Here is an 18,799-nt window from a genome sequence, read left to right as displayed (position 1 = left end):
GTAATATTGGAAAAATTGGCCTGAAATAAGCCACATGAAATTCAATAAAGACAAGTGCAAAGTATTACACTTAGGAAGGAAAAATCAAATGCACAAATACAAAATGGGGAATAACTGGATAGGCAGTAGTATTGCCAAAAAGGATCTGTGAATTCAAGTATATCACAAATTGAATATGAACCAACAACGTGATGTAGTTGTGGAAAAAGATAATATTCTGGGGTGCACTCAGGGGAGTATCATATTTAAGACATGGGAGGCAATTGTTCCACTCTACTTGTCTCTGGTGAGGCCTCTGCCAGAGTAGTGCATCGGTTTAGGAAAGGTGTGGACAAACTAGAAAAAGTCTAGATGAGAGCAACAAAAATGATAAAAAGTTTAGAAAACCTGAGGAAAGGTTAAAAGAACTGGGCATGTTGGTCTTGAAAATTAAAGACTAAGCAGAGACCTGGCTAACAGTCTTCAAATATGCTAAGGAGTATTACAAAGAGGATGGTGATCAGTTGTTCCCAATATCCACAGAAGACAGGACAAGAAATAATCAGGGTAATCTGCAGCAAGGGAGGTTTAGGTTAGATATTAGAAAAAACTGTCTAAATATTAGGATAGTTAAGTACTGGTATGTGTTACCAAGGAAGGTTGTGGAATCCACATTACACTGGTCTACAATTGTTGAGAAGTCGTCTGCTTCAGAGATAAAATGTGCTATTTATTATGTATTTTGATGTGCTGAATTCAAATATGACAATTAAAACAACTGATTGGCTACTGTTTCTAATATATTTAAGTTATTACATTTTATGTCTATGTATATTGTGTAGATAGTAGAGTGTTAATCATAAATTGTAAACCTAGGTCTTTTCATGTGTTTATGGTTGCTTTACATGATAATATTTCACCTGTCCTGTTTATGTAACACTTTAAAAATCAGCAAAATGGTTATATAAATCAAATGTATTATGAAACAAAAGGCAAAAAACTATTATGTACATAGTTTAGTCCTATTCGGTGTCTACTTGGCGCTTTTTGGCTTCTCTCTTGTATTCATTAAATGGAGCATCTTTTGTCACTGTCCAGCAATAGTCTGCAAGCATTGATGGGCTGCATTTGCCCTGATAGCGTTTCTCCATTGTTGCAATGTCCTGGTGAAATCGCTCGCCGTACTCCTCACTCACTGCTCCGCAGTTCGGTGGAAAAAAAATCTAGATGAGAGTGCAAAAAATGTATCTTTACTGACATGTTGCAACCAAGGCTTTTGTATGCCTTGAGGAGATTTTCCACCAACAACCTGTAGTTGTCTGCCTTGTTGTTTTTGAGAAAATTTATTGCCACTAACTGGAAGACTTTCCATGCCGTCTTTCCCTTGCCACACAGTGCATGGTCAAATGCATCATCTCGAAGAAGTTCACGAATCTGAGGACCAACGAAGATACCTTCCTTTATCTTAGTTTCACTTAACCTTGGAAATTTTCCACGGAGGTACTTGAAAGCTGCTTGTGTTTTGTCAATGGCCTTGACAAAGTTCTTCATCAGACCCAGCTTGATGTGTAAGGGTGGTAACAAAATCTTCCTTGATTCAACAAGTGGTGGATGCTGAACACTTTTCCTCCTAGGCTCCAATGACTGTCGGAGTGGTCAATCTTTCTTGATGTAGTGGGAATCTCTTGCACGACTATCCCATTCGCAGAGAAAACAGCAGTACTTTGTGTATCCAGTCTGCATACCAAGCAAGAGAGCAACAACCTTCAAATCACCACAAAGCTGCCACTGATGTTGGTCATAGTTTATGCACCTCAAAAGTTGTTTCATGTTGTCATAGGTTTCCTTCATATGGACTGCATGACCAACTGGAATGGATGGCAAAACATTGCCATTATGCAGTAAAACAGCTTTAAAACTCGTCTTCAATGAATCAATGAACAGTCTCCACTCATCTGGATCGTGAACGATGTTGAGGGCTGCCATCACACCATCGATGTTGTTGCAGGCTACAAGATCACCTTCCATGAAGAAGAATGGGACAAGATCCTTTTGACGGTCACAGAACATGGAAACCCTAACATCATCTGCCAGGAGATTCCACTGCTGTAGTCTGGAGCCCAACAGCTCTGCCTTACTCTTGGGTAGTTCCAAATCCCTGACAAGGTCATTCAGTTCACCTTGTGTTATGAGGTGTGGTTCAGAAGGAGGATGGGAGAAAATGTGAGTCCTGTGACATTGATGGTTCAGGACCAGAAGTTTCATCCTCTTCCTCTTCCTCGTCTGACTCAAGTGAGAGGGATTCTGGTGCATCAGGAACCAGCAGTCCTTCTCCGTGGGGTACTGGGCATATAACTGATGGAATGTTTGGATAATGCACAGTCCACTTTTTCTTCTTTGACACACCTTTCCCAACTGGAGGCACCATGCAGAAGTAACAATTGCTGGTATGATCTGCTGGCTCTCTCCAAATCATTGGCACTGCAAAAGGCATAGATTTCCTTTTCCTGTTCAACCACTGGCAAAGATTTGTTGCACAAGTGTTGCAGCATATGTGTGGGGCCCACCTCTTGTCCTGATCTCCAATTTTGCAACCAAAATAAAGTGATAGGCTTTCTTAACCATAGTGGTTATACTGCGCTTTTGTGATGCAAAAGTCACTTCACCACAAACATAGCAGAAGTTATCTGCACTGTTCACACAAGTACGAGGCATCTCTGCTCACTTTGGCTAAACAGAAATATGTCCCTTTGCAAAATCAAACACTGACAAATAAGAGAGCACGACACTGTATGATTTCTAGAGCTGATATAGGGCAATTTGTTCAGCAGAGTGATGTAAGCTTCGTTATGATTGCATCATCCATGACTTCTAGGAATAACATGATGCAATTCATATCATGTATGATGCAATACCAGCTTCAGATTGCATCATTCATTGTTTTGCCTAAAAAGCAAGTACTGTCCAAACCCAGTCATAGATTTATTCATAGATCCAGTCAAAGATGTATTTTAGTCATTTCTGGTTTAAATTGAGATTCCTTCCCTTTATAACTCACTTATCCTCCGCCATTCCCAAGTCAAGGGTCGTATATACTGACCCAATAGCATATCTTGAAAACTAGAGCCAATCAACAATTTTAAGCATAATTTTCGTTCTCAGTGACCCAGAATTAGTAAAGTTTGACTCCATTTATTTCAGAAGCATTTTGGCTGTAGAGCAGTGTTATTAGAGGTTTTTCAGAACTGGTTAGACAAAAACCTATCAGAGATGGCCTAGGTATATTTGACCCTACCTCAGTGCAGGGGGCTGGAATTGATGATCTCTCAAGGTCCCTTCCAGCCCTACATTTCTAGGATTCTATGAATATCAGCTCGCAAAGGTAAGAATTAGTGCTCACTCAATTTTTGAAGAAAAAGTGCTTTAGATAAATGCAAACAAGTAAACAGAAGTCAGAATCCCCTTTGACTCCACAACCTGGCAGTAGTTTGCTCTTGATGAACTCTGTTGGAAGCCAGGAACTATTCTCATAAGCTAAGTTATCAAGATATAAGCAATAGCAAGCAATCAAATACAAATTAACACGATATTATGCTAGTTAACCCCTGTGAGACAAGGACAAAGGTTAACAGTTGGTTAATGAAAAAAGTCATTCTCTTTTTGCTTGCAATTCCTTTACAAGCTTATGGTTTTCCATCAATCAATAACAGCTTCTGTTCACTCATTAGCTATCTAATCCCCTTTAGCTTCTCAAGGGCATTACAGAAAGCACCGCTCAGCCCAGCAATGTTCTCAGAACGTTTCAGGAGGACGTGCATATCATTTTATTGTTCAATGGCATGCTCAGAAGCTTTGTAGGACCCTCTCGACACATATGTACAAAAATGCCCTGACCAAAAGTGGAAAGGCCCAAAATGAATGGCACAGTTTACGCAGTAGTGAAGGGATCCAAAAATGATGTGCAATTAATTTCTTCCACAAACAGCTCAGATATCATGGTGCTGTTCAGATTAGATCAAGAAGAGGATTATTTGCAAAGCACTAAGCACGCACTTATCTTTAAGCATGTGGGTAGCCGCCTTGAAGTCGATGACATAGGAAAGTGATAGGCAATCCTACCTAAGGTCATGATCCAGTAAAGCACAAGGTTAACTGTAAACACTTTAATCAATGATTTCAGTGGGAGTGTCATGTGCTTAAAGTATTTGCAGAAGTGCTTTGTTGGACTGAAGCCTTAGAGAAGATGGCATTTTCTATAGCTTCAGCTCCAAATTCAACTTCAGGTTAGTGTCAGAGGGAAACTGGGCCTTATAATGCCCCTCCATAATGTAGGTCAATTGAGTGATTGCAAATGTTAATGGGTGACAGAAAACATCTCCCTCCATATGCTCATATTTTTCTTCATCTGAACTTCTCAGCTGTCTGGGGGATAAACTGACAGATCATCTTTGATTTTTTTTAAATAACCACATCACTTTCCCCAATATTATATACAATCAATAATTAGTTAAAAAAAACTCACTTTGCTAATGCCTTCATCTGTCCATTGAAAGTAACAACTGTTCTGACAGCAGTCAAAATTTCTTCCGCCACAGCTCCTGCTCTAGCATAAGCAGTCAGCTCTTTTGTAGTGAATGATGCCAGGAACTGGAAAATTCAGAGGGTCGGGGGAAGGGAAAAGTATTTTATGGAAATCTGTTTAACTGGTGTAAATTACGTACTGATACAAAGGGTGATCAAACAGTTAGGGAAAGAGCCTAGAATTTAGGAGACCTGGGTTCAAGTCGCCACTCCAACAAAGTTTTCCTGGGCAACTTCGGGTAAGTAACTTCTCTCCATGTTTCATTTCTCCATGTGTAAAATGGGAATCCCTGATCTTGCATGGTGTTGTGAGGCTAAATACAATGAAGATTGCGAGGCACTCAGAAACTATAGTAATGGAGGCCATGTAAGTAACTTAACTATCTTAATTATAGGTCACAATCCTGTTTCTTCCTCCACCATTTTCATTGCTTGGGTGGGGGGAAGGGGAAGAGAAAACAAAATACAACCTATAAATGGAAACACTTGGTAAATTTTTCTGTGCATTACAAGCAATATCTATTAATGTGGTCACAGCTGATGAATGCTGATCATTCTCTTCCCATATACTGAGTGGTAGTGACTGGAAGCAGTCCAGGCCTCCATGGCATGCCAATGCCTGCCTGCTGATGCTCAGTGTAGACAGAGCTCTGCAAATTTTGGGGCAGAGTGGAGTAGGAGAAGGGCTGCTCTCCATGCTCTCCAAACTTTGGGGTCATGTTGCTTTGGGGTTCACTCCCTCTCAATCTGTTTTTAGAGGTAGAATTCTTATTTCTTTTCCCCCAGCACTTACGATTGATCCAACTGTTGCTGCTGCAGAAAGGAGAGGGCTAACTGACAAAATCACCAAAGTCAGTTTCCACCCGTAGACGAATCCTATAACAATCCCTGTCAGAAACGTAAAAAAGAATTGTACAAATATACAGAACTTGTCTCCGATGCCTTCATGGATGGTGTTAATGTCCCTGTTAATTAAAAAAGAGATTTGTTAACTTTGATGAATGCCTCCTCCTCGCACATTTTTCTGTTTTACTGGAGAAAAGCTTGTCAGAAGTTTAACTGTTCAAATCATTGGTCAGTAGGAATTTTGGACATGGGTACTGAACAGCAGTAATGACTCTTTGTGGGGCTAGGAAATAGCAGATCACAACTCATTTTCTGTGATGTAACCTCTAGATAGACTTCTGCCATTGCTACCCCGGCTCATTCACACGTGACCCAATTCATTTATGCAATACCCAAAAGGAATAATCCATACAAAAACAAAAATTCACCGCCAAAATCTTTACATTACTTTTTCCTCCAACTTCCCCTGTGTATTCTATCTTCTTCAATTTTGTTATTAGATTTTAAGTTCTTTTAGGCAAGGAATATCTCCATTTTGCGTCCGATACAGTGACAAGCACTGTGTTAGTAAATTATTATTTAGAAAACCATTGTGTGTCACACTAATTTTCTCTTGCTATTTACATACGTGGGAGCTAGGATTGGTGAAATTCAAGCCTCTCTCATTCCCTTCAGGATTCACATCTTACGAAAACTGGGCATATCCCTCCCTGCAAAAATTAAATCTGGAGAAACTCTTCATACCCTGATCATACCTTCCTCTGAATCCCTGCACAAGGGACCTGATCCAAAGATTCCTAATGATTTTAATTGGTTTGGGATCAGGTTCAAAATGATAACACAGTGGCCATAACTATGAGTGCAGTTTCATTTCATACAGTGTCAGGGGTTTCAGTGTTTGTAAACTAGCTGGAGACAGCAGAGCTGTTTATCTACACTAGTTTGCAAAACCGCTCATAGACACTGCAAAGCTAATGTCAGAGGAGTAAGATATTGCATTTCACAGCATAGGCCCTCGCAATTGAAATGTCACTGAAACCCTGAAAATGAAGTGAAAAATGATAACGAATTCCTCCCTCAGACAGCAGTAATATTTTGGGTTAAAAAGGTTTCCTGGAAATCCCCTGTAGCTAATTCTATAAAGGTAAACATCAGTCTTCTTTTTGGTTCATGTTCCTGATGCACAGATAAATAGAGCCTTCTCACTGCGTCAGTCGGGTGTTCAACATTCCAATCTGGCTGGTATCAAACCAAGCCATCTCCTGGTGAAGTATTGCAAAAAAAAACTTTTGTCGGATTCTTGCTGTCTGTCTTGCAGCTGAGGTCAAAAATGTCCAGACTTGGATGGTGCTCAGTATCATTACAGCAAAGGAAATACCCACATAGTAGTAGGCAAACCTGTAGTAAAACAATAAAAGTCCATAAGGTCAATTGCATCTTGCAAGACAAGTTAGACACATCAGGTCACGTTCAACCCTGCTCAAGCCAGTGGGATGTAATTGAGGGTCAAATTTGGCTTACAGCCTAATGGACAAAAAAATACAGAAACTACACTGTGCTATTCTTATGGAAATAATTACAGAGGTTCTTACCTGCTCATTTCAGCTTCTATATCCAAACCTGGAATTGCTGGACAAGTAGAGTTACTATTCATCACAGCTGAAAGATTAACTGTAACAAAGAAAAATATTCAGTTTTATTAGAACAGGCATAAAAGAAATCATGGCTGTTTAAGACCATAATCTTATGGGTGTTTTGTATGACACCACACTCCCTGCAACAGCTCTGTAGATTTAACTTTCATGGTGGCCATCATCCTTCCAGTGGAGGATCAAACAGGGGAAACTTCTGAGTCAGCTCAGAGAGTTACTGTACAGTGATGTCATGGATTTAGCTCACTACGTCAAAGGGCACTGGTGAGATCATAGCTTCATCTGATCTGACCTTCGGATTCCAACAGTGGCCAATATCTGATTTTTCAGAAGTTGATAACTCCCCCTTCTACCTCACATAAGGCAAAATTCATCCAGGCCAACACCATAACTCCGACTTTTATGCACCACTGAGGTTCTACCCAAGCCTCAAAACCCAAATGTGGTCCAAGTGGTGGCTCAACCTTTTGCTGGCTGTCTGCAAAAAGGTAAATTTCACTAATAATGCACCTAACCAAATGTGCAAAACTGTTCAGAACTGGGAGAAATAGGAGACCCTTTCCAGATGTCAGCACATATATTTTAGGGTAAGTTATGATTGCCCTTATCATAAGCTTAGCTCATATCGAGGCAAAATAGTATTAATGGTTCTATTTTGTTGTTTTAAAAATCCAATCACAGAACTTGATTTGCTGACCTCCTGGGACAGTGAATTCCATGGATTAACTATAAGCTATAGAAAGTAGTAAATCATTTTATAGTTACCAAATGTACTGCTCTGTAATTTATCAAGTGTCTAGTTTGCTACTGTACTATACAGCAGGGTAAAAAGGAAGGACTCCTCAGAATTCACTATGCTCTTCCTGGCTTTAACACCACAGCAGCACTCCATCCTGAACATCTACCAATCTAGTAAATAAGAGACCCTAACAAATATTTTCAGAAGTTGAATAAACTTTTTTTACCTGAAGACATATTTACTGCTTGGCCAATCATCACAAATCTGTTTGTCATCTCTCCAGTGACAATGATAATAAGTGGCAGCCCTGTTCCATTTGCAACAGCTGCAATCAAGCCTATTATCATCAAAATGATATCCAGCCAATCGGCATACCCAAACTACATGAATATGAAGAAAAAGGTATTAATTGAAGGTTGACAAATTCACATAATTGTCACAATATCCTACTAAGACACATAGAATAGGATTTGATTTTACATAGCACCATTCGCCATTTGGGTATCCCAAAACACTTTATGAAGCAATGAATTAGGTACTGTGAAGGCAAACACAGCATTTGGAATACACTTTGAAAAAGCTTACACACAGTTTTAGGCCGTTTTTTATTGAGGGACTTAGGACATGTTGGCAGGATGGCAGGATGAATCCCCCAATCTGCAGGAAAAAGCATCTATCTTACATTTTTCACAAAGTGATAACATCGCCTGTGCAACTCACTGCCTCCCTGTGTGCATTCTGCTACATCCCATATTTACTCAGTGCATTTAAAATGTAAACAAGAACAGGTAGTTGACAAATATTTGGCTGCTGCCTACCAATAGAAATGGGTATGTAGCAGTTATCACATTTAAGAAAAACACAGCACTTGTTTCCCTGGATAATTCATGAGATATTATGCACTAATGGTAAAATTATCTCCAGTTGAGAGAGCCAGGGCAAGGCCCTACTTACCGCACATGCTTCACTTCAGTCCTTAACATGGGTGAATTTCACTCCGTCCTGGTGCTAGTGCTGAAACATCATCAAACACTGGCACTTAGCTGTGGGGGCAACTTTGCACAACAGGCCATATTTTTAAAGAGGGAAGCCTGAGATCAACGCACAAAAATGGCTGTGCGGCAATACTAAGTTTTGCACTGACCTCTTTCTTCTCTTTCGAAATGCAGTATTGTGGTTGCACATTAGTCTGTCACCATAACGTACAACAGGCAAAGAAAAGGAACAATGAGAAATAAAAATCAAACCAATAAACTATGCACTAACCAATTTCAAAACGCCAACCATCTTTTCCTTTGACTTCTCATTTTTCTTTCTAAAGAGATCAATGCAAAATTAATCCAGGCCCTTTCTTGAAAGGCAGGGCAAGAAATTTAACAGCATATTAAGATCAAGGAAACCCTACTTTTTCTTGTTCTTTTTTAACTCGTCATTTTGCTCAGGTTTTTCATCATGTTGGAAAGTAGGATTGCCATAGCCATTCTTTGCAGATCCTGTGGAGGGGAAAGTTGGTTTTGCTTTCACAAATAGTAAGGTCTTTTAAGTCAGCTTCTTATGAAGCACACTAAATCCCTTTCTGAATTATCGGAGCACCAAAACAGTTGATTTTTTTAAAGCAGGAAAACCACGTTTTTCTCATGCGCTTGAAACAACTCAATCACTTTCAATTTTTTCCTCCCCAAAAATCACATCCAAGCTGAGAACAAACATCATTTTCAGCCCAAAAAACTAATTTTAAGGGAAGTCATTAAAGACTAACTTGGGCCTCAGTCTTGCAAAAACTGAGGGTATCCCTAAGTGTATGTTTACACTAGAAGTGCTACAGTGGCACAGCTGCAGCTATGCTCTCTGTAGCATATACACTTACTACAATGATGGAAGGGATTAGTGAATCCACCTGCTAGGTTGATGGAAGAGTTCTTCTGTCAACCTAATGGTGTCTACATTGGGGCTTAGGTTGGCTTACCTATCTCTCACAAGGGCATGAATTTTTCACACCTCTGAGAAACGTAGCTAGGAGGACCTAACTTTTAGGTGTAGACCAGGCCTTTGTCTTTGCAGGATTGGGGCCTTAGAGTGGAACAGGCATACTTATTATTTGTTGGTACCTAAAGGCCTCAACCCTACTGTGCTATGGCTATACAAAGACAAGCAAAAAACGAGGATCTCCACTCAAAAGAGTTTATAATCAAGGAATAAGATGAGAAATAACAAGTGGATGAAAGAAACAGACAGAGGAATCACAACGGAATAGTGAGGTGACTGTGAACTATAGGATAAAAGATGGTCACAACACACCAGCTGTCTATCCTATCTCAACCTGAACTATAACTACTGTGTTTTCCATCACTAGTTTTTAGAACACCTTTGTAGAGACTTACAGGACGCTATTATGTTTGCTTTGATTATATAACAATTCAAATTCAGTTAACTAGTTTCTGACTCACATAGTGGAGCATGTATCAGGGAGTAGGCATGTTAGTCTGTATTCACAAAAACAACAAGGAGCCCGGTGGCACCTTAAAGACGAGCAGATTTATTTGGGCATAAGCTTTCGTGGGTAAAAAACCTCATTTCTTCAGATGCATAGTGGAGCATTTTCACGCTTAGGCCCCATTGCTGATGCATGTAAATAACTTTAGGCATGTGAGCGGCCACATTGAAACTCAATGGGACTACTCATGTGCATAAATGCTCACCGGATGGGAGCCTTAGTTATTTTTAAGCTAGAGTGCCTCACTAGACACACCAGGGTCACTTAAGTTGATAGAAAGGCCACACAGAGCTACGCCCAGCCAGTGCTGTGATTAAGTTAAAAGAGAATACATGTATTCAGTGCTAGCTAAGAGTATTTTCCGAATGCCGTTTCCTCCACAGAGATCCCCAAGAAGGGTCCGGGTAAAGACACCACAGAAGAAAGCTTAATAGCCAGAGTAGCATTATTTGTGGAGGACGATGGGAGGGCTGATCTGTTTTTCCATTGAAATCCCTCATGGCTACCAGACAAGATTCAAAATGTGGCTTAGTTTCGTGGCAATGGAGTACATCCTTCCAACAGCTAGCCTAACATTCAAAAGAAGAAACAACGAACCGAAAAACTTACTAGGATCAAGTGGTTCCTTTTCTGTGTAATTTATGAAATCATCCTTCATTGTGTTATTCTGTTGTATGGTTATTAGACTTGCAGAAGTAAATCACTTTTGGTAAAATCTGCATACACAAGAAAACAGCACAACCTTTCAGAGACAATAGCCATTCAAAGAGTTCACATTAAGATATGTTTATGTTTCTTTATTAATTGTTTGTTTCCTTTCAACAACTTTTCCTAGGGAATAAAAAATATTTATCATTACATACTACTTTTACATCAGGGTAAATTACTTTTCTAAAGAACCATGTTCATTTTTTAAAATTAGGACAATAATGCGGCCTGCTTCCTGGGGGTACTCAGGGCTGTGGCCACCTGCCCTTAGCACGAGAAAGCCTTGTCTGTGCCTGATGGGGGTCAGCTCCCCAACTCCAGTGTCCATAGGCAATACAAGCACTCCCCTTTAGGCCTAGGCAGGCCCTGCTCTCTCTTTATAGGTTAGTGATAGGCACATTCCAAACCCCTGAGCTTCAGGTATTGTTGCTTTCTGTTCATGCGAGAAGGACCAGGGAAGTGAGAGGGTGAAGGAATAAGCCTCCTAACATCTTGGTGCCGTTGACTCTGATGCATCGCATCAGATAGGTGAGTAGCAGCCTGTAAGTCCCCCTCCCCAACAGTCCACGCAGCTGCTTGGAGGGGGTATAGCGAACTCTCGTGATGGTAATTAAATTATATCAGGGGGTCAGGTAGAGTGGCTACTACCACCACGATGCTTCTGTCCCCAGAAGCCTTTACAGCTATTCTGAGGGAAAATGGGCCCTTTTCCCACAGAAATGGTCTATAAAGGACAGCTGCAGGCAGCAGGCGGAGGAATAATCTGATCAAAATTATTTGACTATTGGGTAATGTAATCAAAATCACTAAAGGAATGTCAGGGGTTTCTATTGGAACTGAACTTGACTGCCACTGGCTGTCTCTGGTTGTACAAGATGGAAGTGTAATCGGGGTACAGTTGTGTAAAAAAGTAGTCACAGTGCAAGGGATGTTAGGCAAAAGATAATTTTGTGTGTGTGCATAGGAAAAGGAAGAGGGGACCAATGATGGGAACACTGAGCCTTGGGGTGCCTCTGGGGGATCAGACTGTCACTTTGAGGGTGCATGAAAACTCTGTGGGCACGGAGGAGGCAGTTACACCTTGTGTAAAATTAATATGGCTAATATAATGTTATGGAGGTTAAACTATTTCCCAGGACATGTGCAGTGTATATTGGAAAAGGGGTAAAAGAAATGCAAACAAAACATGGTACTTAATTAAAATCCTATTAGGGCTCCAAAAGGAGCCACAAGAGATTGTGCTTTATTTTTCAGATCTCTTTATGTTTTGGAGCAGGAGATGAAAGTGAAAAGTAATCAGAACTCTGGTGGAAGTGAAATGTGTTCCTTTTAAGACACTCTCTGAGCTGCTGATAGCTTTGCCAAGCCAAGAAAGCCTCTGTGTGGATGCAAATTACTTAGCTGATGGGGGAAGGAGGAAACTGCCCATAAGTAGCAGCACAAAGAACCTGCAAATAATGAATACATCTGGTCAGCAAACAAGCTACTAGAAGACTCAGATTATGGCCCTCCAGAATAAGGAGGTGAAAAAACAAGTCAAGCCTGAAAATAAGGGGGACAAGTTAACCTAGGGTTACCATATCTAATAAATAAAAAAAGAGGACCCTCCATGGGCCCTGGCCCCACCCATTTCCCCACCCTAGCCCCGCCCCAACTCCGCCCCTTCCCCGCCCTAACTCCGCCCCCTCCTCCCTCCCACTCCCAGCCAGGGGGAAAGGGCTGCCCCAGCGCTACCGGCTTCAGGGTTTGCCGGGCAGCCCCCAGACCCTGCGTCCCCAGCCGGCGCTTCCCCAGCGCAGCTGGAGCCCGGGAGGGGAAGCGCCCAGCTGGGGGCACAGGGTCTGGAGGCTGCCCGGCAAACCGTGAAGCCGGTAGTGCTCGGGCTTTGGGCAGCCCCTATGCCTCCGGACCCTGCGCCCCCAGCCGGGCACTTCCCCTCCCGGGCTCCGGCGGCGCAGGGTCCGGAGGCATGGGGGCTGTCCGAAGCCGGTGGCGCTCGGGCAGCCTGGCTCTTAAACAGAGACGAAGAGGAGCAGAGCCTCCAGCCGCGGGGGCTCTGCTCCTCCCCGACTCTTCGGCTCTATTTAAGAGCCGGGCTGCCCGAGCGCTACCGGCTTCGGGCAGCCCCCGTGCCTCCGGAGCCCGGGAGGGGAAGTGCCCAGCTGGGGGCGCAGGGTCTGGAGGCACGGGGGCTGCCCGAAGCCGGTAGCGCTCGGGCAGCCCGGCTCTTAAATAGAGCCGAAGAGTCAGGGAGGAGCAGAGCCGCCATTTTCCCGGACATTTTCGGCTTTTTGGCAATTTCCCCCCGGAGAGGGGTTTGACTGCCGAAAAGCCGGACATGTCCGGGAAAAAGAGGACGTATGGTAACCCTAGTTAACCCTAAGGTGTGTGTGTGTGTGTGTGTGTGTACAGAGCAGAAATCTGAAGCTGTCTCTCAGCTATTACCTGAGAATAAACGTAAAGCTTGGTACAGCAGAGAAACTATTGCAAACCTGCTCTGTTGTACAAGAGGGGAAACTGAGGCACATCACCTCATAAATTTCATAAATGACCAGTGAGTGGGATAATTCACTAGCCTGACTATAGAACAAAATAAGGACAGCCTGGAGGTAATTCTTCTGTTTTTCCTGCAATTAGCAAGGAAATTTGTAAAAGGAATTGGTATTATTATTAAGCAATAATCTGTCCCCACCAGAGGGGGTGGAAATTATTTCTTTTATTTTTCAGACACTCTACAAGCATGCTGGCGCCAGCAGAAGAATAACCTAAAATACCATGGATCTATGTTTTGTGTTGTTTGTCTGTGGTGTTTGTCTTGTTTCTAGCATGACGTGGGTGGGGGATGGCTTCAAAAGGCTGACCTGGAGGGGAGATGTGTATGGGAATGCAAAATTCTCAACTAGGAGGCCAGCACCTGTGTAATAACTACCATGGTGCCTGGAAATAGAACAGCAACTAAGGTGGGCCCCACAAGCCCTATGGGAATAATGAGAAGGGGAGGAGCTCACTGGGAATCAATGGAGGGGTGTGTAAAATGGTGTAAATCGAAAGAATATTTGGATCTGCCCCTCTCCTATGACTATGGAGGAGCAGAATCAATGGCCTATGGCAAGGGGTGGACAATTGGGCGTATTGTGTATAAGGTGTTTTGCTGAAAATGTACATATTATTAGGGGCACAATTACACCAGCCCCTAACCAAACTACACACATCTACACGCTGCTATCTGGACTTTGGAGCACAAATGGATCTGTAAATCTTATTGTTGTGAATAATCAAACCGGGGCACACTGCCTGATTCCATACCAAGTGGTTAAGTTGGTTTGGACAATAACCCATTTCTCTGTGGACGTTCAATGGACTTATGATGTGGACAAAAGCATGCAAAACCTGCAGGGGCAGCTTGTTGCAGCTTGTTGCAACTGCCAGCAACTGGACACATTAAGATCTTAACCCTGTCGAAGGAGGAGAGGCAGTGTTTTGGTGGTGGCTCGGATATTGGACCATACTGCAGTGGTCAGGACTCAGTGTTGCTGTGGATTGTGTATTGTTAACTGTACTTTTGTTACGTTGCATATGGAGATAATCTATAAGTAATGCAATGAGCCGTCCCCACCCCGCAATAGGCAAGACAACCCGGACCCGACCTTCTCGGGCCCACTCTAATGGGAAGTCTGGAACACTAATTGGAATAGGTGTGGTATGCTCGTACGAGAGAAGGTGCAGGGCACTGTACTACGCAAGGGGCAGTGGGACAAATGGAATATCGACACCTTGATGCCTGGCCCTATCAGGAAATGTGTCGCCATATGTCCTATGCTTTTCCAGGGATACCTGGGCAGAAGGATCCCAAAAGAAAAAAGAAGAAAAAAAAAAAGGGGTGGAGTGTTAGGATATAGATATTCAAGCCTGTCTGTAAAGGCCTATACTTTAAGAATTTACGTGTATTCTTATCTAGGGTTACCATATTTCAGCAAGCAAAAAAGAGGATGGGAGGAGCCCCGCCCTAGCCCCGCCCCTGTCTTGCCCTAGCCCCGCCCCTGCCCCTTCCACTCCCTCCCCCCCTCAGAACTCCCAACCCTCCCCTCGCTCCTTGTCCCCTGACTGCCCCCTCCTGGGACCCCTGCCCCTAACTGCCCCCCAGGACTCCACCCTCTATTTATGTACAGGCGTGACTACCTGCTCTTTCCTGGTTACTATACGCGGCCAGTCCGCATCCACATCCAGTAGTTAAAAAAAAAAATAAACTAATAATTTAAATTGGAATTTCATCCATTAATAAGTATTTATTATATAGTTAAAACCATTCTATTGAAGGACAGATATTAAATAACACTAAATATGTTAATGTTCAAAACAATATTAAAAATTTGAAAATTTAGAGCATGGAAACCAAAATAGCTAAAATTTAGTTTTGGCAAGATACACGGAATGGAAACTCCGGGATCTTTACCTGTCACTGAATATAGCCATCATACCAATAGTGGAATATAAAACAAGTCTACATATACTCTCCTTAAAATTTTTACTTCTGTCCATTCCCAATAATTGTAACAAATCATTATTCCCTTCACTCCACTTGCCACGCGCCCCAAGCACAAAACCAAAGAAGTGGATATTTTTACCTCCCGTTAAGTTTTTAATTTCTTCCTCTAACTCAAGATAATAAGCCACCTTCTCACTGTGGGCTTGTTCCAAACTTCCGGCATTATCCTCCCATCGCACTGTAACATCAACCACCACTGCTGTATCTCCTTTTATAAATATAATATCCGGCTTTCTTAACTCACCCTTACTATTTCTCAAATGGGGCTCTATTATTGCCTTCCACCCTAATTTACCAACCTTATCTACAACTGCAGACACTACTCTATTATGCCTTTTTATCCTAACATTCTTAGTCTTATAACATTGTCCTGAGATATGGGGAACAGTCTCCCGCACTTTACCGCACCATCTACAAAGAGCATTCACACCTCTTCTTCCTCTTGCTAATGTCTCCCTAGTAGGATAAATATTTGCCCTAAGCTGCAATGCTGCGATATACGCTGACGATTTAACTTTACTAGAGTTTCTAAAAATCGAATTACTAATTAAATCATTTTAAAAATATTTTATCCCTATTCCCTGACATCTCAGTTCCGACCATCTTAAAAATTCCTCTTCCCTCCATTTCTTGGGATGAGATGTTACTGCACTAAATAACAATATTTTATCCACAAGATTTTCTCCTGCATATAGATAAGATAGGTCCATCCAATCATCTCTCGAGACAATATGTCTGCTCCATTTACGAATTAACATATTTGGGATTTGCACACTAAACTTAGTGAGAGCTAAACCACCATCCCTATCTCTAGAATAAAATATCCCATCTGTGGTACACTGAGGTAAATGTAAAATCTCTTTAACTATTTTTCTAACTAACACATCAAGATCGTCTAAAAGATTAAAAGGGGGTTCTATTAAAAGAAGATTATAAAATAGCTTCGGTAAGATGTATGTCTGTAAAATTAATATTTTTGGGCCGGTTTTAATGGGGCCTTAATTAAATTCTCACTCCAATCTTTCAATTTTTCTTTAACTACCGGTCCCCCTACACCTATCCAGGGATCTATTCTAGCTCCTAAATATTTTTCAAAACCCCTGGTTGAACATATTCAATCTTCTCTGACCCTATCTGCCAATTATCCTTAGGATTAACTACATAGGTTTTATGTTTAGTTAAAATATGAAAGCCTTTCGTTTTCTTCACATTAACAGAGAGATTAGTATTTTTACAAAACTCCTCTAAGATACCCAAATTTTTGATCATTCCTTTATATGAGCTACTTAAAATTGCCACATCATCGGCAAAAGCCAATGACGTGACACTATTACCCTTAACATAAAAACCACTTCCTTCTACTTCTAATCTAGTTAAAAGGGGATCCATAGCAATATTAAACAAAATTGGGGACAACGGGTCACCCTGCTTGACCCCCCTCCTAATTAAAATAGACTCAGTAGCTTCATCACCCACCCATACCCTAGTTGTGCAATTATCATAAAGATCCCTAATAATATCTATAAAATGTTCATCTATACCAAATCTTCTCAACCCGGCTATTATATGTCCGTGTCCCACAGAATCAAATGCTTTAGCCAGATCTACAAACACTATTGCAATTTCATTCCCATTTCGTTTAGCCCCTTTAATCAAATTATCTAATATAGCAATATTTTCCTCACACCCAGGGGCGGATATAAACCCTTTTTGTCTACTACATATCTTAACTGTTTCCACCAGTCTTTTTGCTAATATTTTGGTATAGATTCTAATCCAAACTGACCCAATTGTCAATGGTCTCCAAGATGTTAACTTCTTCATTTCCTCCTCATCTTGTGTCTTTGGTATTAAAATTGTTCTATTTTTCTTAAATTCATCTGGTACCTGTCTATTTAGAAACCATATATTAAAAATTTTTGTAAGTATTAAGGAGTCTAAATTAAAAATATCCCACAAATTGCTCACTTTTACTTTATCTGGGCCAGGAGCACTATCTTTTCTTATTTCTCTTAAAGCTATTCTAATCTCATCCACAGAGATCGGACTCATTAATATATCATTATCCGCATTCTCTGTGGATGATGGCCACCCTATCATATTACCATGTCCAATTGTTCCCAAAATATTTACATAGTATTCCTCAATTTCTTTCATAGGGATAGCACACTTAGCCTTATCTGGCTCTCCCATTATAATGCGAGTCAATCTTCTTCTATCCTTATCAAATAATTGTTGATAGAATTTATACTTAGCTTTCTTTGTAGCATATCTCCTACTTGCATTAAATTGCTTCCTTCTCCCCTCCTTTCTCATCTTCCCTTTTCCTTTATTCCTCAACTCTATTTGACTTTCATTTCTAGGGTCCTTTCCCTCTACTAATGAATAACATAATTTTTCCAACATTGCCCATCCGAGAGCTTTTGTTAAATCCTCCTTTAATAATCCTTCAATTTCCCCTAAACTATTTATTATTTCTCTTCCCTCCCTACTTTGTTTTCCCCGTTTACATATTTTCTCCACTAAATCCACTTCTGGATGTCCTTTTAGTGGGAAAATCCTCTCTCTTGGGGGCGGAATTTCTAATATATTTACTCTAATGTCCTCTACCTCAGTCACTTCCTCCCTATCTCCTGTTACCACTAACTTCTTCTTTGCTAATTCTCGTCTTTTATCTGATATTTGTTTATTCGTTTTGGTCCTCATCTCGCTCTCAATACATTTACTTATATTCCTTTTCCCAATATATTTCCTTTCCAACTGTATAAGCTGCGCAACCTCATCTTTGGTCCATATACGAGATCTAGTCGATCCCTCTTTGATCTTACTTTTAGCAGTCATATCTTCTTTTCTTTGCTCATTCCTCACAGCAGGGTGTCTATGTCTACAGTGTTGGCTCAATCCAGATCTAGTATGAAAACCAAGCCCACAGACCGAGCACGTATGGCTCTTCATTGGGGTATCCGCCTTCTTGGGTATGCACTTGGGGTAGTGGCAAGCTATATTATGATATTGAGAAGATTTTCCACATTTACTACATACAACTCGTATGGCTTTACTTTTATGAACCACATTAATGTGTTTGGCCCATTTACCAAATGTTGGTAATATCTGGGGACATATTGGACAATTAAAACTATCAACGGGATACTCTAAATAAAAAACCCCATCCTTCCACGAACTACTTTCTAATATATTTATATTACTACCAGTACTGTTAAGATCCTTATTACGATCCCTATTAAAATCAGTAC

At 41.2% G+C, this 18,799-nt stretch overlaps 1 protein-coding gene across 3 annotated transcripts in view; it reads right to left on the bottom strand.

The window, feature by feature from the left end:
• LOC101949395 (ATP-dependent translocase ABCB1-like) overlaps positions 1–18,799 on the bottom strand; it is a 232,472-nt gene that overhangs the window by 46,218 nt on the left and 167,455 nt on the right. For all 3 annotated transcript variants that reach the window (XM_065583292.1, XM_065583291.1, XM_065583295.1), the window contains exons 2-9: positions 10,901–11,007; positions 9,203–9,290; positions 9,064–9,112; positions 8,024–8,177; positions 6,999–7,077; positions 6,613–6,804; positions 5,354–5,525; positions 4,502–4,626 (exon numbers count right to left, since the gene is read on the bottom strand). In XM_065583292.1, the coding sequence (XP_065439364.1) occupies positions 4,502–4,626; positions 5,354–5,525; positions 6,613–6,804; positions 6,999–7,077; positions 8,024–8,177; positions 9,064–9,112; positions 9,203–9,290; positions 10,901–10,949 (908 nt within the window). In that variant the 5' untranslated portion in view covers positions 10,950–11,007. The remainder of the gene's footprint in view (positions 1–4,501; positions 4,627–5,353; positions 5,526–6,612; positions 6,805–6,998; positions 7,078–8,023; positions 8,178–9,063; positions 9,113–9,202; positions 9,291–10,900; positions 11,008–18,799) is intronic.

The sequence above is a fragment of the Chrysemys picta genome, chromosome 2 (assembly GCF_011386835.1).
Source record: "Chrysemys picta bellii isolate R12L10 chromosome 2, ASM1138683v2, whole genome shotgun sequence".
Lineage (NCBI taxonomy): Eukaryota > Metazoa > Chordata > Testudines > Emydidae > Chrysemys > Chrysemys picta.
The sequence above is the reverse complement of the archived record's forward strand: the minus strand, read 5'-3'. Positions and strand labels throughout refer to the sequence as shown.